Source organism: Dendrobium catenatum, unplaced genomic scaffold, assembly GCF_001605985.2.
Source record: "Dendrobium catenatum unplaced genomic scaffold, ASM160598v2 original_scaffold_76227, whole genome shotgun sequence".
In the NCBI taxonomy this organism is placed as follows: domain Eukaryota; kingdom Viridiplantae; phylum Streptophyta; class Magnoliopsida; order Asparagales; family Orchidaceae; genus Dendrobium; species Dendrobium catenatum.
The window spans coordinates 371,635-390,486 of NW_021394673.1; the positions used below are offsets into that span (position 1 = coordinate 371,635).

Consider the following 18,852-nt stretch of genomic DNA (forward strand, 5'->3'; position numbering starts at 1 on the left):
AACATGATGAGAATAAACTTGAAGGCTTGGAAAATAATGAAATGATTCGAAAATCAAAAACTTTTTCATAAAGTCAACCAATGATAGGAATATTAAGGGTATGTTTGGGACAACTTTCACATTGTTTTGCTTTTTAGATTATAACTACAGTTTCATTTTGGATGACTTTTTTATTGCTTATTAAACCAATTTTTAGTACAAATATTACATTTTTTGTACTAAAAAATTATTTTAAAAAGCAGTAGAAAAGCCATTCCAAACGAAGCCTATAATTCTATTTAGCTACTACTTTATAGTTGCTTTCAAATAAATGTTGTATTATGAAGTTGTTTTTTACAACAGCTTTTATTTTCCCAATAATAACTTCACGACTAATTTTATAAAACACTGCAACCGTCCCTAAGATGATGTTGATTTGCATTCCAAAGTGTAAGGCTTCGTTTGGGAATGTTTTTTTATTGTTTCTTAAAGCAACTTCCTGCTTTAAGAAGCAGAAAGAAAGCGGCCCCAAATGAAGCGTAAGTTATTCCACCATCATCTCTCCACACACAAATATACATTGATGAAAGATTACATTTTGGATTATAAGCCTTCTACAACTAAAGAGATGATTGAAGCTCCATTTCAACTAACTCCTTACAACTTCTTTATCTGATAGTCTACAAGAACCCTAGAGAAGTGATGTAGGAACATCTTAGCTTTTATTATGCTTGAGGACTAGTTTACCTTCCTTAGTCTAGATAGTTCTATTTTCTTCTTTAAATAGTTGACTAATTAATGTAAAGAATGAAGCTCATTGATGAATATTATCTCATTTTAAAGCTTTGAAGTTTTGTTTCCTCTTCTTCCCTAGATTGGGAGCAAAAATCCTTCTTGCAAGTCGAGTCTTCCAACGATCCACTACATCAAGAAGTCCACACCAACGCCAGCTTGGGCATGGAGTCAGAACCTTCCATGAATACCTTCCTCGATGACATAAAAAACTAAGGAAACATCATGGAGTATGTTAGGAAGGAGATTAGTTTACTTTGGTGGCTTCTTTGTCTTATAGGAGTCGATTCTCAAGAAGCAGCAATAGCCACTCTATCAGCTCTGGAGATGTCCATTTCTACTCTTTCTCTCCGTAACGACACATTGAACACAAGGGAAGAGCAGTGACAGTGAACACAAGGGAAGAGCAGTGACAGTGTCATGTTGTCCCATTGAATTCGGCTTTTTTTGGGACGACTTCCTTACTATTTTTTAAATTTTAATTTTTATATTACAAGGCGGCTTTAAGAAACAATAATAAAGCTGTCTCAAACGAAACCTTCAATAGACAGAGGGGACGGATTTGTATCAAATAAGGATTACAAGTCTTCCTTTGGAAGGGAACAAGGCTTTGTAAAATGCGTCATCTCTTCTAACATCAACCAAGGAGGCTGAGAAACGAGTTAAACTCTAATGAATATGATATTGAGCCTTTGATTTTTTTTAAATAGAAGTATAATATTTAGTGTTGCAGAGATGAGGATGCTCAGGTGGATGAGTGTCTTTATTCTCAAATACAGGATATAAAATAAGCATATACGTGAAAAGGTTGGAGTAACTCCACTAGCATATAAGATTAGAGAGAGTCGCCATAGATGGTTTGGTCCCATAAAACACCAGCCTTCCGTTGACCCAATTAGGAGAGTAGATGCATTAGATTTAACATGTGTTAAGACAGGTAGAGATAGATGTAAAAAGACTTTGTTAGAAAATAATATTAGAAATAATATTATTTTATTAGATCTAAATGAGAATTTAACTCTTGACCGAACACAATGGAGAAAAAAGATTCACGCAACTGACCCATATAGTAAAATAAAGGCTTGATGTTATTGTTGTTGTTCCATTATAAGTTGAGCCATATTCCATAAAATATATTGCACATAGTGATCATGGACAAGTGGATTTGAAGAAGATTATTCATAAATATTTGTGGTGAACTTGAGTTTTTTTTAATGAATACTTCAAAAGTCAACCCTTTAAAACATAGAAAAGATCATTAATATTTTTCTCGGTCATAGGTATGGTCGACAAAATTTTAATTAATTAGACGACAACAATAATAATAATAAAATATAACAATAATAATAATAATAATAACATCAAATAATAATAATAATAATAATAATAAAATTTTTAAAAAATTTAACCAACATAATACTATCAAATTTATAAGAAAAAATGTTTATCATTTATTCACGAAAAGGAAATATTCAAAACTTCGGGTGGATGAGCAAATAATATGAGATGGATCATATTAGGAAAAAATATATTTTTAAGGGGTATAGAATTTCAAAATTACCCTTCTTATACATTAAATTTTTTTTTTACTGGTAGACATTTGCCCACCTCACATGAGTGGGGCTACGCCCATGCCCCCACTGCCTCTCTCCGCTACAGATTGATTCGTCTCGTCCGAAGAATAATTATGATAAATTGGCATACCCATCAAAGAGAACCTGAGCATGAATGAATCAAATTAACGGTCTGTTTGGGATAATTTTATTATCGTTTTACTTTTCAAATAATAATCATAAATTTATTTGATTACTATTTTTTAACTATTACGGCTCTGTAAAGCTGAAGATAAAGTTTTTTTTTTTTTCAGTTATGGTAAAAAGTTGCTTCTTAGTACAATATTTTTCTTAAAAGTGATGAAAATAATGAAAAAAAAAATATCCAAAAAAATTTATGATTGAAGCAAAGAAACTGTCTTAAATGAAGACTAAAGCACTTTGGCAAAATCTTTTGCTTCCAGAAGTAATCAAATTGGCATTTTTTGGCTTAATATTTCTGCAGGATTCAAAGTAAGCCACATGGTTTCTACAAAGATAATAACACAGCCTTCAAGCAAACAAAAAGGTCATCAATGGCTTCCACCAGAACCACAAAAGCCGACAAGATCCATGAGAGTAGAATACAATGCCTCCAGAGACAAGTGTCCCAGAAATCTACGGTTTCTAAACTCGACATCCTCTGCTGCTAACTTTCCCTCTTCCATGGAACCATCATCAAAAACCAGCCACCACGAGATACAGCCATGGGTGTCCTCGGCATCCACATTAGCCACAAGCCCAAGAGTCTCCCCCTGCTCCAGATCAAAGTACAAGCACAGGAAGTCCCTGCTCACCTTCATACCAACAATCAGAGCTTCTTCATGAAGCCAGTCAATGACCTGGTTGGCAACCTGAAAAAAGAGAAATTAGGAGATGAAAGAGAGAAGCTGGGCTGGTTTTATATAGGAAAAGATACATGCAATTGGATAAAATTATATAATTTCATTGTTCAGTTAAGGCTTCGTTTGGGACGGCTTTCTTTCTGCCAGTTTTTTTAGTAGAAAAAAATTTTAGGAAGCAGTAAGAAAGATATCCCAAACAAAGCCTAAATTATATGTCAAAAGCTTATAATATTTGGTTAGCAAGCAGAAGGGATGATTATTCATTTATTCAGGTAGATTCAACAACACTTAGGTTTCGTTTGGGACGGCTTTCTTACGGCTTCTTAAAATAGCTTTTTAGTAAAAAAAATAAATTTTTTGTATTAAAAAGTAGATTTAAGCAGCAGTAAAAAAGCGCCCCAAACAAAGCCTTAATATCAAAAAACTATTTCTTTATATGATGTCCTGAAAGATGTTGAAATTGAAGATGTAAAGGATGAACAAGGTCAGCCATGCATACAGACGTTTGAGATACTATTAAGGTTTCGTTCGAGACAGCTTTTTTACTGTTTCTTAAAGCAGCTTTCGAGTACAAAAATGTTAACTTTTGTACAAAAAAGTTGTTTTAAGAAATAGTAAGAAAGCCGTCCCAAACGAATCCTAAGTCATTTCTTTTTCGCTGCATCAACAATGATGCTTTGAGACCAAACACAAATATTATCTAGCAAGACAAGAAAGAAGAACCATAAGCTACTTTTCAATTTCAGAAATTAAGGTGATAGGTGACAAGACCTAATCATGAAAGAACTATGAAATGAAAATCAGGCAGAAGTCTTAGCATCATATTCCATAACCATAAACATACCTGATGCAAAATAGCCACAGGAAGATCAACCAAATCACAACCATAACTGTTTATTGAGCAACTGTCACTGTAATCACCTCTTAATGAACCAACAAGCCCAGGAGTTCCTTCTCCACTCACATTAATCTGATCATCATTCACCACCACCTTAGTGTTAAACTGGGACCTAATCCCACTCTTCAAATCATTACTGCCTGATGGCTTAATCCTTCTGCTGGAGCGGAGAATTGATTGAGGAACCTTCAATGATAATGACCATGAAGATATCCGAGAATGCCAAGTAGGATGAGATAGCAAATGGAGATAAGGAATTCCTTCAACCTATGCGTTAGCAGAAAACAACACTGTGCAGTTCAGTTTCTTCCAAATGAAATGCAAAGAGTCAATGAGGTAAGGAGGACATACCAGACCTTCAAGCAAAGACAATACTTTCCTGGAAAAGATTCTGTGGGCAATTGTCATACAAAAATGACCTAAGAAATTACACCCATCATTACGTCTGTCTTTGGATTTTAAAAATACATCGTCATGAAAAAGATACTGCAAGAAAATTTCTAAACTGACTGGGTCTGGAAAATTGAGATAATTCCTGGTATAAGAATCAAAATTTTCATCCACTGCTGATAAACCTAATGAATCGGTACTGGAAATCCTATTTTCCCTAATCTGAGCCTGATTATTTGATTCAACCCTTCCAGTGGACTCTTCTTCAATGGATGGTAAGAGGCATAAGGACACAGAAGTTTCTTGACCAATTGATAAATGTAAGCGATCTTCTCGCATTGCTATCACATTAACTCCAGGTGAGGGATTATAGCTCTCATGATTTACCAGATCAAAAACCTGAAACCAAACATTGCTAATAAATATAAAGCATATCAACAACAACATTACAAATTACAAAAGAAAAGGGGAAAAAAGGAAAAAGGAACAACAACAACAACATCATCATCATCAAGCCTTTATCCCACTACGTGGAGCCGGTTACATGAATCCTTTTTCTCCATTGTATCCCATTAAAAGTCATATTCTCGTTTAACTCTAATAAAGAAAGGTCATTCCTAATATTTTCTAACCAAGTCTTTTTAGGTCTGCCACTACCTTTCTTAACATAAATCAAATCTAATACCTCTACTTTCCTAACGGAGTCATCGGAAGGCTGTCGTTTTATGTGACCAAACCATCTAAGGCGACTCTCTCTAATCTTATCTTCTACCAGAGCTATTCCAACCTTTTCACATATATGTTCATTTCGTATCATATCTCTAAGGGTAAAGTCACTCATCCACCTGAGCATCCTCTTCTCTGCCACACTTAACTTAGTATTATGCTTCTCTTTTAATGGCCAACATTCCACACCAAAAGCAAGGGAAAAAAAAGGAAAAAAAAATAAAGGAAGGAAAGGGAGGAAGGAAAGGAAAAGGAAGGAAGGAGGAAGGAGGAAGGAGGAAGGAAACCAGGAAGGAAGGAAGGAAAGGAAGGAAACCAAAAGAAAAAAAAAAAAGAAGGAAAGGAAACCAAATCTACCTTTTAAATATACATCTTTTTTAAGTTAAAAAAAAAAGTACAAAGGAAACCACCTGCTCTTGAAAGATTGACTGATGTATTTCACGGAGAATTAGATGTGAATCTTTGACGCGTTCATTAACATTTTCATCTGTCAATACCTCTTTCTTGCCTTCCTGGGGATAAAGACCTGACTCCAGCATTTTCCCTTTAACAAAGCCCTTTTGCTTGCGTCTTGAATGGGATCCTGGAAATTCAACGGATAAAGAGCGGCACAACTTTGAAGGCAATTGTACGGTCAGAATTCCAGCAGGATCACGATCAATACGAACTGTAGATAAAGTCAATGACCTAGATGACAAAATCAAATCTGTCGTTGAGTTATCAAGAAGATCAATTGTGAAACTCTCGCTGCCTGGACCAGATAGTCCTATACGCTGTCTTTTCACTTTCCAGTTCTGTTGCAATCTATTTGTTAATTAAGGGCAAGGTCAAATTTTGTTGATTAATAGTAAAACACAATTAAAATGGGTAAGAAAACTACCTTATTAATGATCCATAAAATCTTGCTTCTCTTGTCACCTGCTGCTCCAAAGATTTAGAAGATTGTTTAAAGTATCTCCCAAGATGCTGCATATCAAACAATTACAAAAAAGGAAACTGTTAGCAGATGCACTAGTTCAGCTATTTGGGGAAGAAAGGTGCTCAGGAAAAAAGAAAAACTATTATCCAGCTATGCGCCAATGAAGTTAAGAAAATCCAGAAATAGAGAACACTATCTGTGGAGATTTAGAGAATCACTATAAACCTCTAGCAAGAACTATATAAAAATTTAGAGCCTATTACAGAGTTTACTAGTTGAATATTCTTCAATTCCGGTATTCAGTTAACACGCCATTTCCTACTTCTTATTTCCAATTAATCAACTAGACTGTAGTTTGCCATCAATTCCTACTTCATTTTAATCTGTCTGTGGTCTGGGTTCGTCTTTTAAATAAACGGTATTGTTAAATAAAGCGATCTCACCAAGTCAAGACTGAAGTGACAAAGGTAATCTGATATGCTTCTAATGTGCCTGTTCAGGACCGGCCCAAAGGCCGGTTCGGCGCTACTACAGGAGGCGGAATCCATCCACCTCCCTTGGCTTGGCCCGCCCATGGGGTGGGCCCCACTCCTCCATTGGATTTGAAAATTAAACAGAGGGGGCGGCTAGGGCTTGGGAGGGAAAATTGATTAGGAAAGATTTTGTACTAAAAAGGATGAGAGGGATTAGGGAGTTTTAATGTTTTGTTTGATTGCAAATTAGGGTTTCTTGACGTTTGGGCTCTAGACTTTTTTGTCTAGAGATTTGGGAGAGACGATCCTCCTCTCGAATTGAGGATCATTTGTATCTTGTTCCAATGTTTGTTTGGCTTTGTTTCTCTTATTGCAATCTATCGTTTTGGGGCTGAATTCGCCCAGATTTTGCATTATTCTCACTGTTTTCTCCAATTAGTGATAGGTTTGCTTGCGAACTCAAGTATTTCCTATCAGCTTCCTCTTTCTTCTCACTCACTTGTCTCTCTCTTCTCTTATTGGCTATCATATTATAAGAACTCAATAGAGCGGTCGGACCAAGTCATAAAGTCAATAGAACCCTATTATAGAGTATGCATATGCTGGTATAAAAATTCCTATTATTCATCTTCTGGGAAACTGAATTTGGAATATTGCCGTAAACCCTAAGGGAATAGGACAAAAATCACTAAACAATTGAACCACTGAATTATTTAAAAAACATATGAAATGTTTGAATAAAGTAAATTACTTGCATGATTAAGCATCAACATGTAGAAACTATAAAGAAAAAAAAAATCATTTTTTTTTTCATGTTATAAAGCTGTCAAATACACTTTCTCTGTGCAGACTTAAGCACCTCCTAACAAAAGTTAAGCATTAGTAACGTTACAAGTTTAAAACCTATAGGACTGCTTAGAAAAAATGTTAAGCAGGTATTCAAACAGAAGTTGTTGAAGCCCTCTACACAACAAAGGAAAATGAATAAATTTATGTGGAAGAAAAATTACACGAAGGCGTTGTAACTTTGTTGCTGCAGATACTGCAATATCGGACAAAGATTCATGAGGTAATTGCTTTGGCCTTTGCATCCCAGCAACTGTAACAGCATCATTTGCTTCAACCTAAAAAAGTATCTTCAAATAGAAAGAAAATGAGTGCTGACAAAAACCATGAAGCCCAATCATGTGACATAATTACATGTTTTACCACTTAAATAACGAAAGGCAAAGAGATGGCATATCTTTCAGCATATTGCAAAAAAAACCTATATAAGAATTACTAGAGCTAGCATGGGCCTTACCAAACCAGTTTATCCATCACTTGTAGAAAATAATTAATTGGCTTCCAGAAGAAAATGCAATGGATTTCAGGTTCATAGTATTCAAGATTAAAAACAACTTTTAACTTCCACAGGAATATGTTCGCATAAATAGATTTAAGCAGCTAAAGAAATAACATCGTAAAACACAACAACGTCTGACCTGGATAGATAACAAGACATTTTGTAACAAATGCCAGAATGTAGATCGACATTTTCATACATAGAATTAGAAATTTAGTACCAAATGTCAAAGGTATGAAAATAAATGATAGACTGACATTTTCTAAGAAATTTACCCATGCCCAAATGGTACTACACAACTTTATGAGTTTGGAAAATGGTTTTAAGTCTGCAGGTTTAGGATCAATTTTGGTGGAAATCAATCCTAATCCAGTTAATATTTTTCAATTTCAGATTGGTTTCAGTTTTAGGTTTGGGATTTCCGAGAGGAACTCAATAGTTTCAGTGAATTTTGGAATAAAACTCAAAGAGTTTCTGATGCAAGACTAAGTATGTTTTAAATGAATGCGATAAAAAATTGTAAGTTTTGAATAAGAGCAAATAACAATTAGACTGCTAGCCATTAAACGATGATAGAAAACAAAAGAGGGGTAGCTACGCTTAGGCCAAATCACATGCTAAGAACTTGAATCATCAAAGCAATTTATAATTTTCAACAAAATACAAATTAAGTATTTATTCAATAAAATATCTAAGTTAACATTGAGATTAGAACATAGAAAATCAAGAACTCAAATCCTACGTTTACTAAGCGAAGGCAGAGAGCTTGGCACGACTCCTTGTACTTGAATAACCACCTATAAGATCAGAGGATTTAAAAGATAAATTAATAGGGGAAGAAGTTCACAATTGTCGAGGACCGGAAACAGTTTGCCACTGAACGTTGGCAAACTGTTCTTTGACGGCTTCGGATAGTGTGAAGATGATTCAATCCAAATATTCTTCGACGGAGTTGTCGACTTCCGGGTTGACGTCAAAGAATATTGACCGAAGAATGTCGACGTTCCCTTGCTCGTTGTAAATGAATCCGGAGTCAAGATCGGGATCGGCCATTCATTAGTTTCGAAGGGTTGAAGTGTTGAAGACGATCACCGTTGATTCCCTTGAAGACTCCTCTTGAGAGAAAGAAGTTTCTCTCACGGATTGAAGTGGAGATTAGGGAGGGAAGTGGCCGGCCTAGTGGAGGAGGCTTAGGGAAATAGTAAGTTCATATTTTGATGGAGTTAGGGTTGAATTTGAGAGAGGATTTTGGAAGGAGATAATATGTTTTATGATTTATGTTTGTCATTTGTAGTTGAAGTTGTGTCTCTTAATTTGCAATCTTAGTGTTTATATTTATCTATATTGTAAGCAAAAAAATTTGTGACTTTGCAATATTTTCTTGTTGCATCACACCCGCACTGGAGGAAAGCTTTATCAATCAAATTCATGCTCTACAATCACAAGGTACCTGGACATTAGTGTCACATCATTCTGATCAAAATGTAATTAGCTGCAAATGAATTTTTAAACATAAACGCCACTCTGACGGATCTATTGCCATACACAAAGCTAGAACTGTAACTCAAGGTTATAAATAAGAATATGGTATTGACTACCTTGAAATATTTAGTCCAATGGCCAAATCCCCCACCATATGTTTATTTCTCATAATTGCTCTTCACTTCAGTTCGTCCATTTTAAAACTTGATGTTGCAAATACCTTTCTTCACGGTCCCTTACATGAGACTATCTATATGTCACAACTAAAATGCTAAAGATCCTCAGCATCCTGAATATGCTTATTTTTTAAAAAAGGCACTTTACAGTCTTAAGCAAGCTCCACGTCAATGGTATTATACGTTATCCTCATACTTATATCAACAAGGTTTACATAGCAGCTCCGCCGACACTTCATTCATGATATGTAGCAATCACAATATCAACATTTACATTCTGATCTATGTCGATGACATATTAATTACTGAAATGATCAACAAACTATCTCCAGCTTACTTTACAAACTAAATTTACGGTTTAATATAAGAAATTTGGGCTCACTTACTCAATTTCTTGGCATAGACGTCCACTTCTCTCATGCAGGTTACCACCTTTGACCTTTCTAAGCATTCTTACAATCTTGAACTGCTCCATAAGGCTAGTATGTCAAATTGCAAATCACTAACCAGTCTTCTACCATCCAAATTGCATGATGTTCCACAAACTGCATTTGAGAATCCAACCTTGTTTATGAAACTAGCAGGTTCACTACAATACCTGTCAACACATGCATCATCCAATAGACTCTCATTTCCAAATGCCCGAGCACATCCTTCAATACCTCAAAGGTACTCCTAATCATCGACTTCTTATTCAAAAGGATAACTAGTTGCCTGCCTTCTCTAATGCTGATTGGGTTGGTGATCATCATGATCGTAAGTCAACTACATGATTCTGCATTTTTCTTGGTCCCAATCTATGCGAATGTATTCATTCTCTGAAACATCACAAAAGCATTTCAGCTCTTTGCCAATTTCTCTGTTTTTTCTGCATATTAAGGTTTCTTCATATAATCGGACAGCATATTCAGAAGAGGTCCATCCAAGAGCCATTAAAAACTATAAGTATCTTCAACAAGACTATCCACCACAAACTCCATAAAAGTTAACAATTATCATCAAATGCAATTAAGCAACACTAGGAAAGAAAAGCTATAGGATTAGAACCCACGTTGCTCCAAAATCATCATATAGCTCTATAAATAGTGAATGCCTGAATGGTAAGTACATATAAAAAACAAACCGTGCTAATCAGATCAAGAATGATGGACAATTCCTGTTGGGCCAGCTGCAGATTCTCCACCAAGCTCTGCCACGGCCAAGCCTGGGTCCCCACTGCTTCCTTGGAGCTCTTCTGCTTCTTCGCGTCTCTCTCCATCACTTGAGAGAAATCAATACGGCGGATCATGTTGAGCCGCTTTTCCTCATAACCGATGTCTCTGCGTTGCAGAATGGAAACAACTTATAAAACAAAGTTTTTTTAATAAGCCGAAGGGAAAAGGAAGAAAATTCGATTCGCACGGAGGGAATTGTTCGTTTCCGGCCTCGTCTATGGCTTCCAGGCGCTTGATCGGGAGTTTGTCAAGATCGATCTTCAGTTTCCCGTCCATGGCTCTGCGCTCGATCAGGGAGGCAATACCGTAACCCTAGAGCAGCTCTACAGCGCTCGAGTATCGCCTGGAAGCTGGAAGTACCACGATGCACAGTTATTTAGGTTGGGCTCAAGCATTGAGCCAAGTAGCCCAGCACATCAACTTCCCTATTTCAAAATAAATTTTAAATATATTTTTTAAAATAATTAGTGTAACTACCTTATAAAAATTAATAAAAAAAATATGATAAAATTATATTTAATTTTACTTTTAAGATTCATTTCATATTTGTTTATGTCTCCAAGTAAGGATTTGTTTGGGATAACTTTCTTATTGTTTCTTAAAATAAATTTTTAATACAAATTTTTTTTTTTTACTAAAAAAACTGCTTTAAAAAGTTGTCCCAAACAAAATTAAGGCAACAAAGATCTTATTATTAATGAAATTGTTAAAAACAATTTTAAAAATACATTTTTTAAAGAATAAAAATACATGATACAATTATATAAAAAATTAATATGCATGAGCAATATATAATTATAAGAGTGAGCTTAATAAAATTCATTTACAAATATTATGCTCGATTAATATGACCTACGAGTTAGCTTGGGAAAATTTAATTTGAAGCACTTTATAATATATATAATAGATTGAATATTATTGTTATTTGTTTTCTTAGAACAAAAATTTTAAATTTTGTTCCGAATAAAATTATTCCTCTAGCATTTATAGACTTCTCATGAAAGTCTATTGTATATGAAATTGATTAAAATAGGTTCGAATTTTGAACATGATTCGAATGTTCATTTGAATGTCATTTGAATATGGTTTAAACCACATTCTCGTCATTCTAAAACAAATTTTGTATTCTCTACAAACTATATTCCTTTGCATCTCATCAGTCTTGCGATGTCTTCCCTATGGCTTCCTCTTATTTTTTAGACAATGACAATCCTATAATGTCTTTCTTATGAACTCTTCTTCTTTGCACGGTACCTGCCCATGATGCCTTCCCTTGTGAGTTCCATCACATATGTTGTATTTCATTGAAAGATATGAAAAATCATGTCAATTATCGCACTATTGTTAATAGAGAACTTCTAATTAAGACTAATCGTTAGAAAGGTATTAAGTATTTAGTGCATCAAAGTAGGACATTGATTTTAGGATTGAATGAAATTTACTATCATTTTGCTTAAAGCAAAGGGTGGCAGAATGATAATGAATCAATCAGTATCTTTTAGTTATGTGATTTTGAATTGTAATTATTCATTGTTTTCTTAGTAAGTAAAGGCAGTCAATCCAACTTGATTGAATGATCTTTATCGACAACTATGAGTTGCATTGTCCAAAGGATATTGTATACTTAGGGTGGATATATATTTAAGGCACAATTTTAAGTGAACTTTAGTTAATGGATGGCTTTATGCCATACCAAGTGTATCATGTAATTCACCACTCAAGAATTTAGTGTCTTTGGAGAACTAATGTATCAAGTATAAGAAAATGAGTGTGACTAATTACTGAGTTTTGCTTTAAATTTAAATAATCAAATTCACTTGATTTTTTTTTGCAAAAAAAAAAAAAAACTTTTTTATATTATTATCAGAATATAGGCTTGAAGTAATTTATTTTTGACATTCGATATCATTTTTTTAAATAATGTAATCTCTGGTTGAGATTGTCAATCAACATGACCATCAACGGAGTGCCTATTTGAAATTTTATTTGTCAAATTGAGAGTTTGATTTGTTATAATGAACTCCTTTGATTACCATGTGTAAATGATTGCGCCCATCATAGGAGTTTATATTAAAATTTGGTGCTTGAAGCTTCTTAATGCCATCCACTTGCTCATAGAAGGTCAAGTCTAAATATTAACTTTATGAAGTGCAATATAAGCGATGGCCTAGAGAGTCAGTATATTTAAAATGAATTTTCTTTGTAAGAGGCCTTCAAAGGCTATTGCTAGCACAAAATAAAAGATTTTCATCAATTTTACAATTGAATGCTCATTTTTTAATGTACTTAATCAAAAAGAGAGTAGGATTTAAAATGGTTCTTTTATAAAAACCTATTTGACATTTATTGTTCGAGTATCCCTCATAGGGGTTTAAGTCTTATTATCATAATTTTTAATAAAAAAGAGGATCAAATTTAAAATATAGGACATATAGCTTAGCTTTATAGCCATAGCGGCCAGCTTGAGATTATCAAACAATGTATTGACAACTTTGATTTTAACACAAAGTGTCTGCTACGGCATTCATCTTATAAGGATGATATTGAATAAACATATTATAATCCTTGAACAATTTAAGCTATATCCTCTGTCTCAAATTCAGATCATTATGAGTAAAAATGTACTTCAAACTCTGATTATCAATGCATATCTTGCATCTGACTCCGTAAAAGTAATGCCTTCAGACTTTCGAACCAAATATAATAGTTTTTCTACATATCATGGGTCAGACAGTTCTTCTTGTGTGATTTTAACTACTGAGATGCACATGTAATAACTCTAATGTGTAGCATCAACAAGCATCAAGATCCTTTCAGCGGCATATTACTAAAAACTTGCTCGTATGTACCTAAATAAATAGTTAGAATCATAAAAGAAGTCAAACAATCTTTCAACATCTAAAAACTCTCATCATGGTACGGAGTTCACATGAGAGTTGTTGACTTTTGAGCCGCTCTCATAAATGATAAAGAAATTCGATAAAATCCATAAGCAAAATTTTTATAATAACCTACCAAGCCTAACAAATTACGCACCTCAAAAACTGTAGTAAATCTTAGCTAATCAGAAATAGCATGAACTTCTAGGGATCCACGAAAATACCTGCCCTGCTCACTACATGCCCCAGAGATAAAATATTATTAAACTATAATTCACACTTCAAGAATTTAACAAATAATTGATGTTATCTCAAAATCTTTAAAGCAGTTCTCAAGTGTGTTGCATGCTCATCTTCAGATATGGAATAAATTAGAATATCATCTATAAAGACTATAAAAAATTGCATATGGGGATTGCACGACTGCGGGGGAGGGCTAGTGCATGAAAGTGCGAGCGAGCGAGGGATCTGGTGCGGTCGTGCGATGCACCCTAATCAAATTTGAAAGTTGTTTTTTTTTTTTTTAATATTTTGATATACAATAACCAATGCTACCTAATTTATTTTATTAATATAAATACCAACATAAATAAAACTATCAATCAAAATATTAATATATATACATTTGTATTCATTTCCCCAAAAATCATGTACACTACTCAAGAATGGATTGTGGAGCATTTGTTATAGGTGGGGAAGTGGAGTAGCAAAGCGATCGACTAAGGGAGAAGGAGATAATTTGCTTTGTGCAGCTCAAGAAAGACATATAGGTAAGAAAGGGTAGAGGTTGGACAATGAGATTCTTTATTTATATATGATTGGACATGATAGAATATGAATACATTCAACACTACTAATGCAGAGGGGCACAAAAGTCTGACTTTTAGTGGTTTTAATGGGATTTAAAATAATTGATATATATATTTTTTTATAAATTTCACATTGTAATTGCATATAAATAAATTTTATGTTTTGCCTTCATCATGCAATAATTCAGGCAATATGAGTATTTATCATATGCATCTTTTGAAGTTTTGGATGCGACAATGCATTATGGTTTGTGAACCTATTGTGATTTCAAATTTGATCAAGATTTTCCAATCTTGATAATGACATAAATTAAAAAAATATTTAAAAATAGATCAAATCTAATTATTTTTAAATACGTAAAAAATAAACTAGAGTGTTGATTTTAAATAATTAAAATTTTTTCAATATATTTTTTTATTTCAGGTCAAATATAAATATTTTCAAATTTCTTATAATATTTTATATTTCTCTTCAAATCAAACAATTCATGACATTTAGAATTAGGGGCTATTTGACAACAAGCAAGATTTAGTAAATCCTGTAGATTCAGATTTAATAAATTTTGGGTTTGTTAAATCCTAAAAATTATTTGGCAAGATAGTTTTTAAATCCTCTGAAATCATTTGACAATGTAATACAGGATTTAAGCTGATTGATTTTTTAAAAAAAAATTTAACTTAATGTAATTTGAATTTAATTTACATGTTAAGTTTGAGTTACTCATTAATTTGAATTTTAATTACCATCAATAAGTTATAATGACAAAAAATATAATTAGAAGCTAGTTTAATTATCAAATAATTTAACTAACATTTTAATTACTAATTATAAAACTAAACTAATAAATATAAATTTTTTATTTGAATGTTAATATATGTTAATATAATAAATATTTGATTCTAATTATATTCATAATTATTTAATTAACTAGTTAATTATTTTTTAAATAAATAATTATTTAACTAATACTCACTACAAAAAAAATTGGCTATTAGGGCACCTTAAAGTGCCTTAATATGTAACTATTAGGGCACATAATATATTAGGGCATCAAACAATGGTGTCATTTAGGTGGCCGTTGGCATAGGGTTAAGGGCATTTTTATGTGCCCTAAAAACAAAACTTTCATGACATATAATTTTGATGGCATAATCTCTTTAACGACACTTATAAGGTGTCATAATAGACAAGCTTTTATAACACCTTCATATGATGAAAATTGTGAATAAATACAACAAATATTGTGTGTCATAATACGCTAACTTTCCTGACACATTTATCTGATGGAATATGTTTAATAATAAGGCACATTTATACTGCCCTAAGATATATGATTTCCCAACACTTTAATTCAATGAAGTAATTTTAATAAAATGATATTATTATATGCCTCAACATATGTTATATCCAATATGAATTACATTCAATTATTTATTAATTATGCTGACTCATAATAATTCAATTACAAATAATTAATCTCCAATCAAATTTTTAAAAATCTCATGTACATATAAGAGCTTACATAAGATATTTTTCTTCAAATAAAAAAATTATTTCATAAATATAAAATTACAAGAATTTTCCACTTAAATACAATAGAAATTCTACTTCAATCTTCATATAAGTAAATAATCAATCTATTACAATAAATATCTTCACAAAACATTACACAAAAATCTAAAAAAAATGGCCCTTATCATGAGGGTGGTTTCTTTACACAATAACAACCAAGTCTTAGGATCTCTGTTTTCACACTTCATTTTCATCCACTCCAGCCTATATTTGAAAAGACAATTTAGAATCTGCTTTGACATCGAGATGCACAACACCCTGGCAAAATGAGGAAAATAAACACATCTGAACTATGATGCCAAAAGTGCAAAGCTTTACTTCATATAGCTCACCTGCCTATATGCAAGCCTTCTAGTGCTTTAAACATATAAAAGCCATACCATTGGAGCTCAAACATTCCAATTCCTTTCTTCAAAATCTGAAATAAAATATTAACATTAGTATATTTATATTGTGCTGCATCATTATAACCTTTTGACCAAATGAATTATACCTCAACTCTATCATGCTCAACAAGTTCTAAAATAAAGCACTCTGACTCTTCATACTTAAAATAGCATTCATGCTTAATCATAAAGTCGATCCTCTGCATCAAAATAAACTGACTTTTCACGTGTTGATAGACATCTTAAAAAATTTAAACTACCCTCATTTATCAATAAGACAAATCCGTTACACGTTTCTCTGGCTTGAAAGATATATAGTCTGGATGTGCACGGTTCACAGAAAGTAATATAGTTTCTTTCTTGTGCTTGTCCTCCTTTGCCGATATCTACCAAATTGCTCAACCCATTTGATAATTGTTAGTTAGAATTCAAATAATAAAAACGAGTGGGCAACATGTTGAAAAACGTTTTAGATCAAATTCGTAGTTTATGAACTTATAACTTGAACGAAAACTCATATTTTTTAGAAAACTAGAAAACACCGTAATCACATATCACAGCTTGATAGAAAAAATGCAATTCAAACTAGAGGCATTAATTCACACTTCACGGCTACACAAAAAACCACACCATCTCAAATCACTGTCCAACTGAAGACCCATCAAAGTATCAAACTATAAATTAAACTAGCCAAACTTAAAGCCCAAAATTAGCTATAGATGTTGATTAAAAGCACAATTAAAACCCGGACAGAAAATCGATTGCTGAAGAACACTGAATCAACAGTAGTAGCAAACCAGATAGCCAACAACCAGGCCAATTGAATACCAACACAGCAGTACAAAGGCAGAACCAGGTATACGTCAGTTGAATCAGCTCGAAGCGGCACAAGAGCTGAAGCAGCATGGACGGACATTAAGTTTTTGTTTGGGACGGTTTTCTTACTACTTAAAGTTGCTTTTTAGTACAAAATTTTAATTTTTTGTACTAAAAAACGGTTTTAGAATTGAGGACGGAGTTCCAATTCTGTAGGTGTATGTCACTATCATTTTTATTATTTTTTTAAGATAATGTAATTAAGCTAAAATAACAAAACTAATGAAATGAGTATATATCAAGCGATTTGTGGAGAATTATTTTCTTTTTAAAATCAATATCCACAAAAAAAAAACACTCAAAGTTTGGCATTTCCACAATTTTACTTTTCACATTTATTTCTAATTATATATAAAGTTAATTGAATGAAGCATAAAAATAACACTCAAAGTCCAAAAACAAGTATTCAGTTTACAAGAAATGAATTCATGCAAAATAAACAAAAATCACCCAAAACCCACTTCATTAAATTTTGCTTTTAGAATTCAATTTCAACTACTTCCAAACAATTAGCTTGAAACAAACCAATCCAAAGTGCTCAAGAAAAAAAATGTAATGGAAATAATGTCTTACCAGTTGAGATGCCACAACTAAGAACACAAACTTTATCAAGTGGTGCCTGAGGATTGATCTTAGCAACGCAACCAGAATGAACTACAGTGTACTCACTGAAAGTTGAGGTTCCAAGAAAATGATAGACAGGCTTTCCATTAATCGAGAACCTTGATTCACCATCATTAATCATAACGCCCCTCTCTGTGTTGATTCTCAGTAGGGAGCACATATTGCTCTCCTCAGACTTGCAATGTTCACACTCTTTGCATTCTCCAGTAAAAACTGGAAGGACATGATCTCCAGGAGCAAGATCCGTCACGCCCTCGCCAATGCTCTCAACAATTCTAAGATCAATAAAATACAGAATAATAGTGTGAGAATTTTGTATACTTAACTGTATAATATGATATTGATCATGTTATTCAAGAAGCTCATGAGCTGAATGGATTTGAATATTTCATCTTACAAAGCAGCATAAGCTGTGAGCTTTTTTATATGTAGCAAATATTTTTTAACTGCAATACTATTTTGTATAACTGTAAATTAACAAAAATTAAAACTTTGGCTTGTCTATCTATATAATTTAATTGCATATACCAGACAAGCCTATCTTGTGATTAGGTTCGAAAAATCCCAAGTCAATGAATGAATCCCTCGGAATATAAATATGGCCTTATGTAAAATAAGTGAAGTATTGCATTACTTGTATGTATATAAATGCATAAAAAGGACATACTAAGTTGAAACATTAAGGCATGGATAAGCATAGAAGAGAAAGTTTGCTTCAAGATGCTAAGAACAATTGCTAACGCATAGAAAAGCCCAAGTAAGAAGAAACTTTGGGCCATTCCACTAAATAAATTGGCCATAGAAAAATGTGTTGTACAATTCTATAATATATCATATTGGAAGCTGAAATATAATTATAAAGCATCTGAAAAGA

General features: G+C 33.0%; 2 protein-coding genes across 4 annotated transcripts; both read right to left on the reverse strand.

Moving 5' to 3' along the window:
- Positions 1-2,751: 2,751 nt before the first annotated feature.
- On the reverse strand, positions 2,752-11,176 carry LOC110116557 (mediator of RNA polymerase II transcription subunit 17). Of its 3 annotated transcripts, none has more exons than XM_028691852.1 (8): positions 11,019-11,176; positions 10,741-10,936; positions 7,625-7,738; positions 6,103-6,188; positions 5,633-6,026; positions 4,463-4,895; positions 4,053-4,369; positions 2,752-3,217 (listed from the first exon to the last, which is right to left on the reverse strand). In XM_028691852.1, exons 1-8 carry the CDS (start codon positions 11,105-11,107, stop codon positions 2,897-2,899), a joined length of 1,950 nt encoding a protein of 649 aa, XP_028547685.1. In that variant the 5' UTR covers positions 11,108-11,176; the 3' UTR covers positions 2,752-2,896. The 3 variants fall into 3 exon arrangements, with proteins under 3 accessions (XP_028547685.1, XP_020705846.1, XP_020705847.1); XM_020850187.2 differs by having other exon boundaries at positions 4,053-4,373; positions 4,458-4,895; XM_020850188.2 differs by lacking the exon at positions 11,019-11,176 and having other exon boundaries at positions 4,053-4,373; positions 4,458-4,895; positions 7,625-7,750; positions 10,741-10,879.
- A 4,874-nt stretch (positions 11,177-16,050) lies between these two features.
- LOC114578565 lies at positions 16,051-17,478 on the reverse strand. Its single transcript, XM_028691840.1, has 3 exons — positions 16,586-17,478; positions 16,425-16,510; positions 16,051-16,350 (listed from the first exon to the last, which is right to left on the reverse strand). The coding sequence occupies exons 1-3, from the start codon at positions 16,682-16,684 to the stop codon at positions 16,176-16,178; spliced, it is 360 nt and encodes a 119-aa protein (XP_028547673.1). The 5' UTR covers positions 16,685-17,478; the 3' UTR covers positions 16,051-16,175.
- Positions 17,479-18,852: the final 1,374 nt, after the last annotated feature.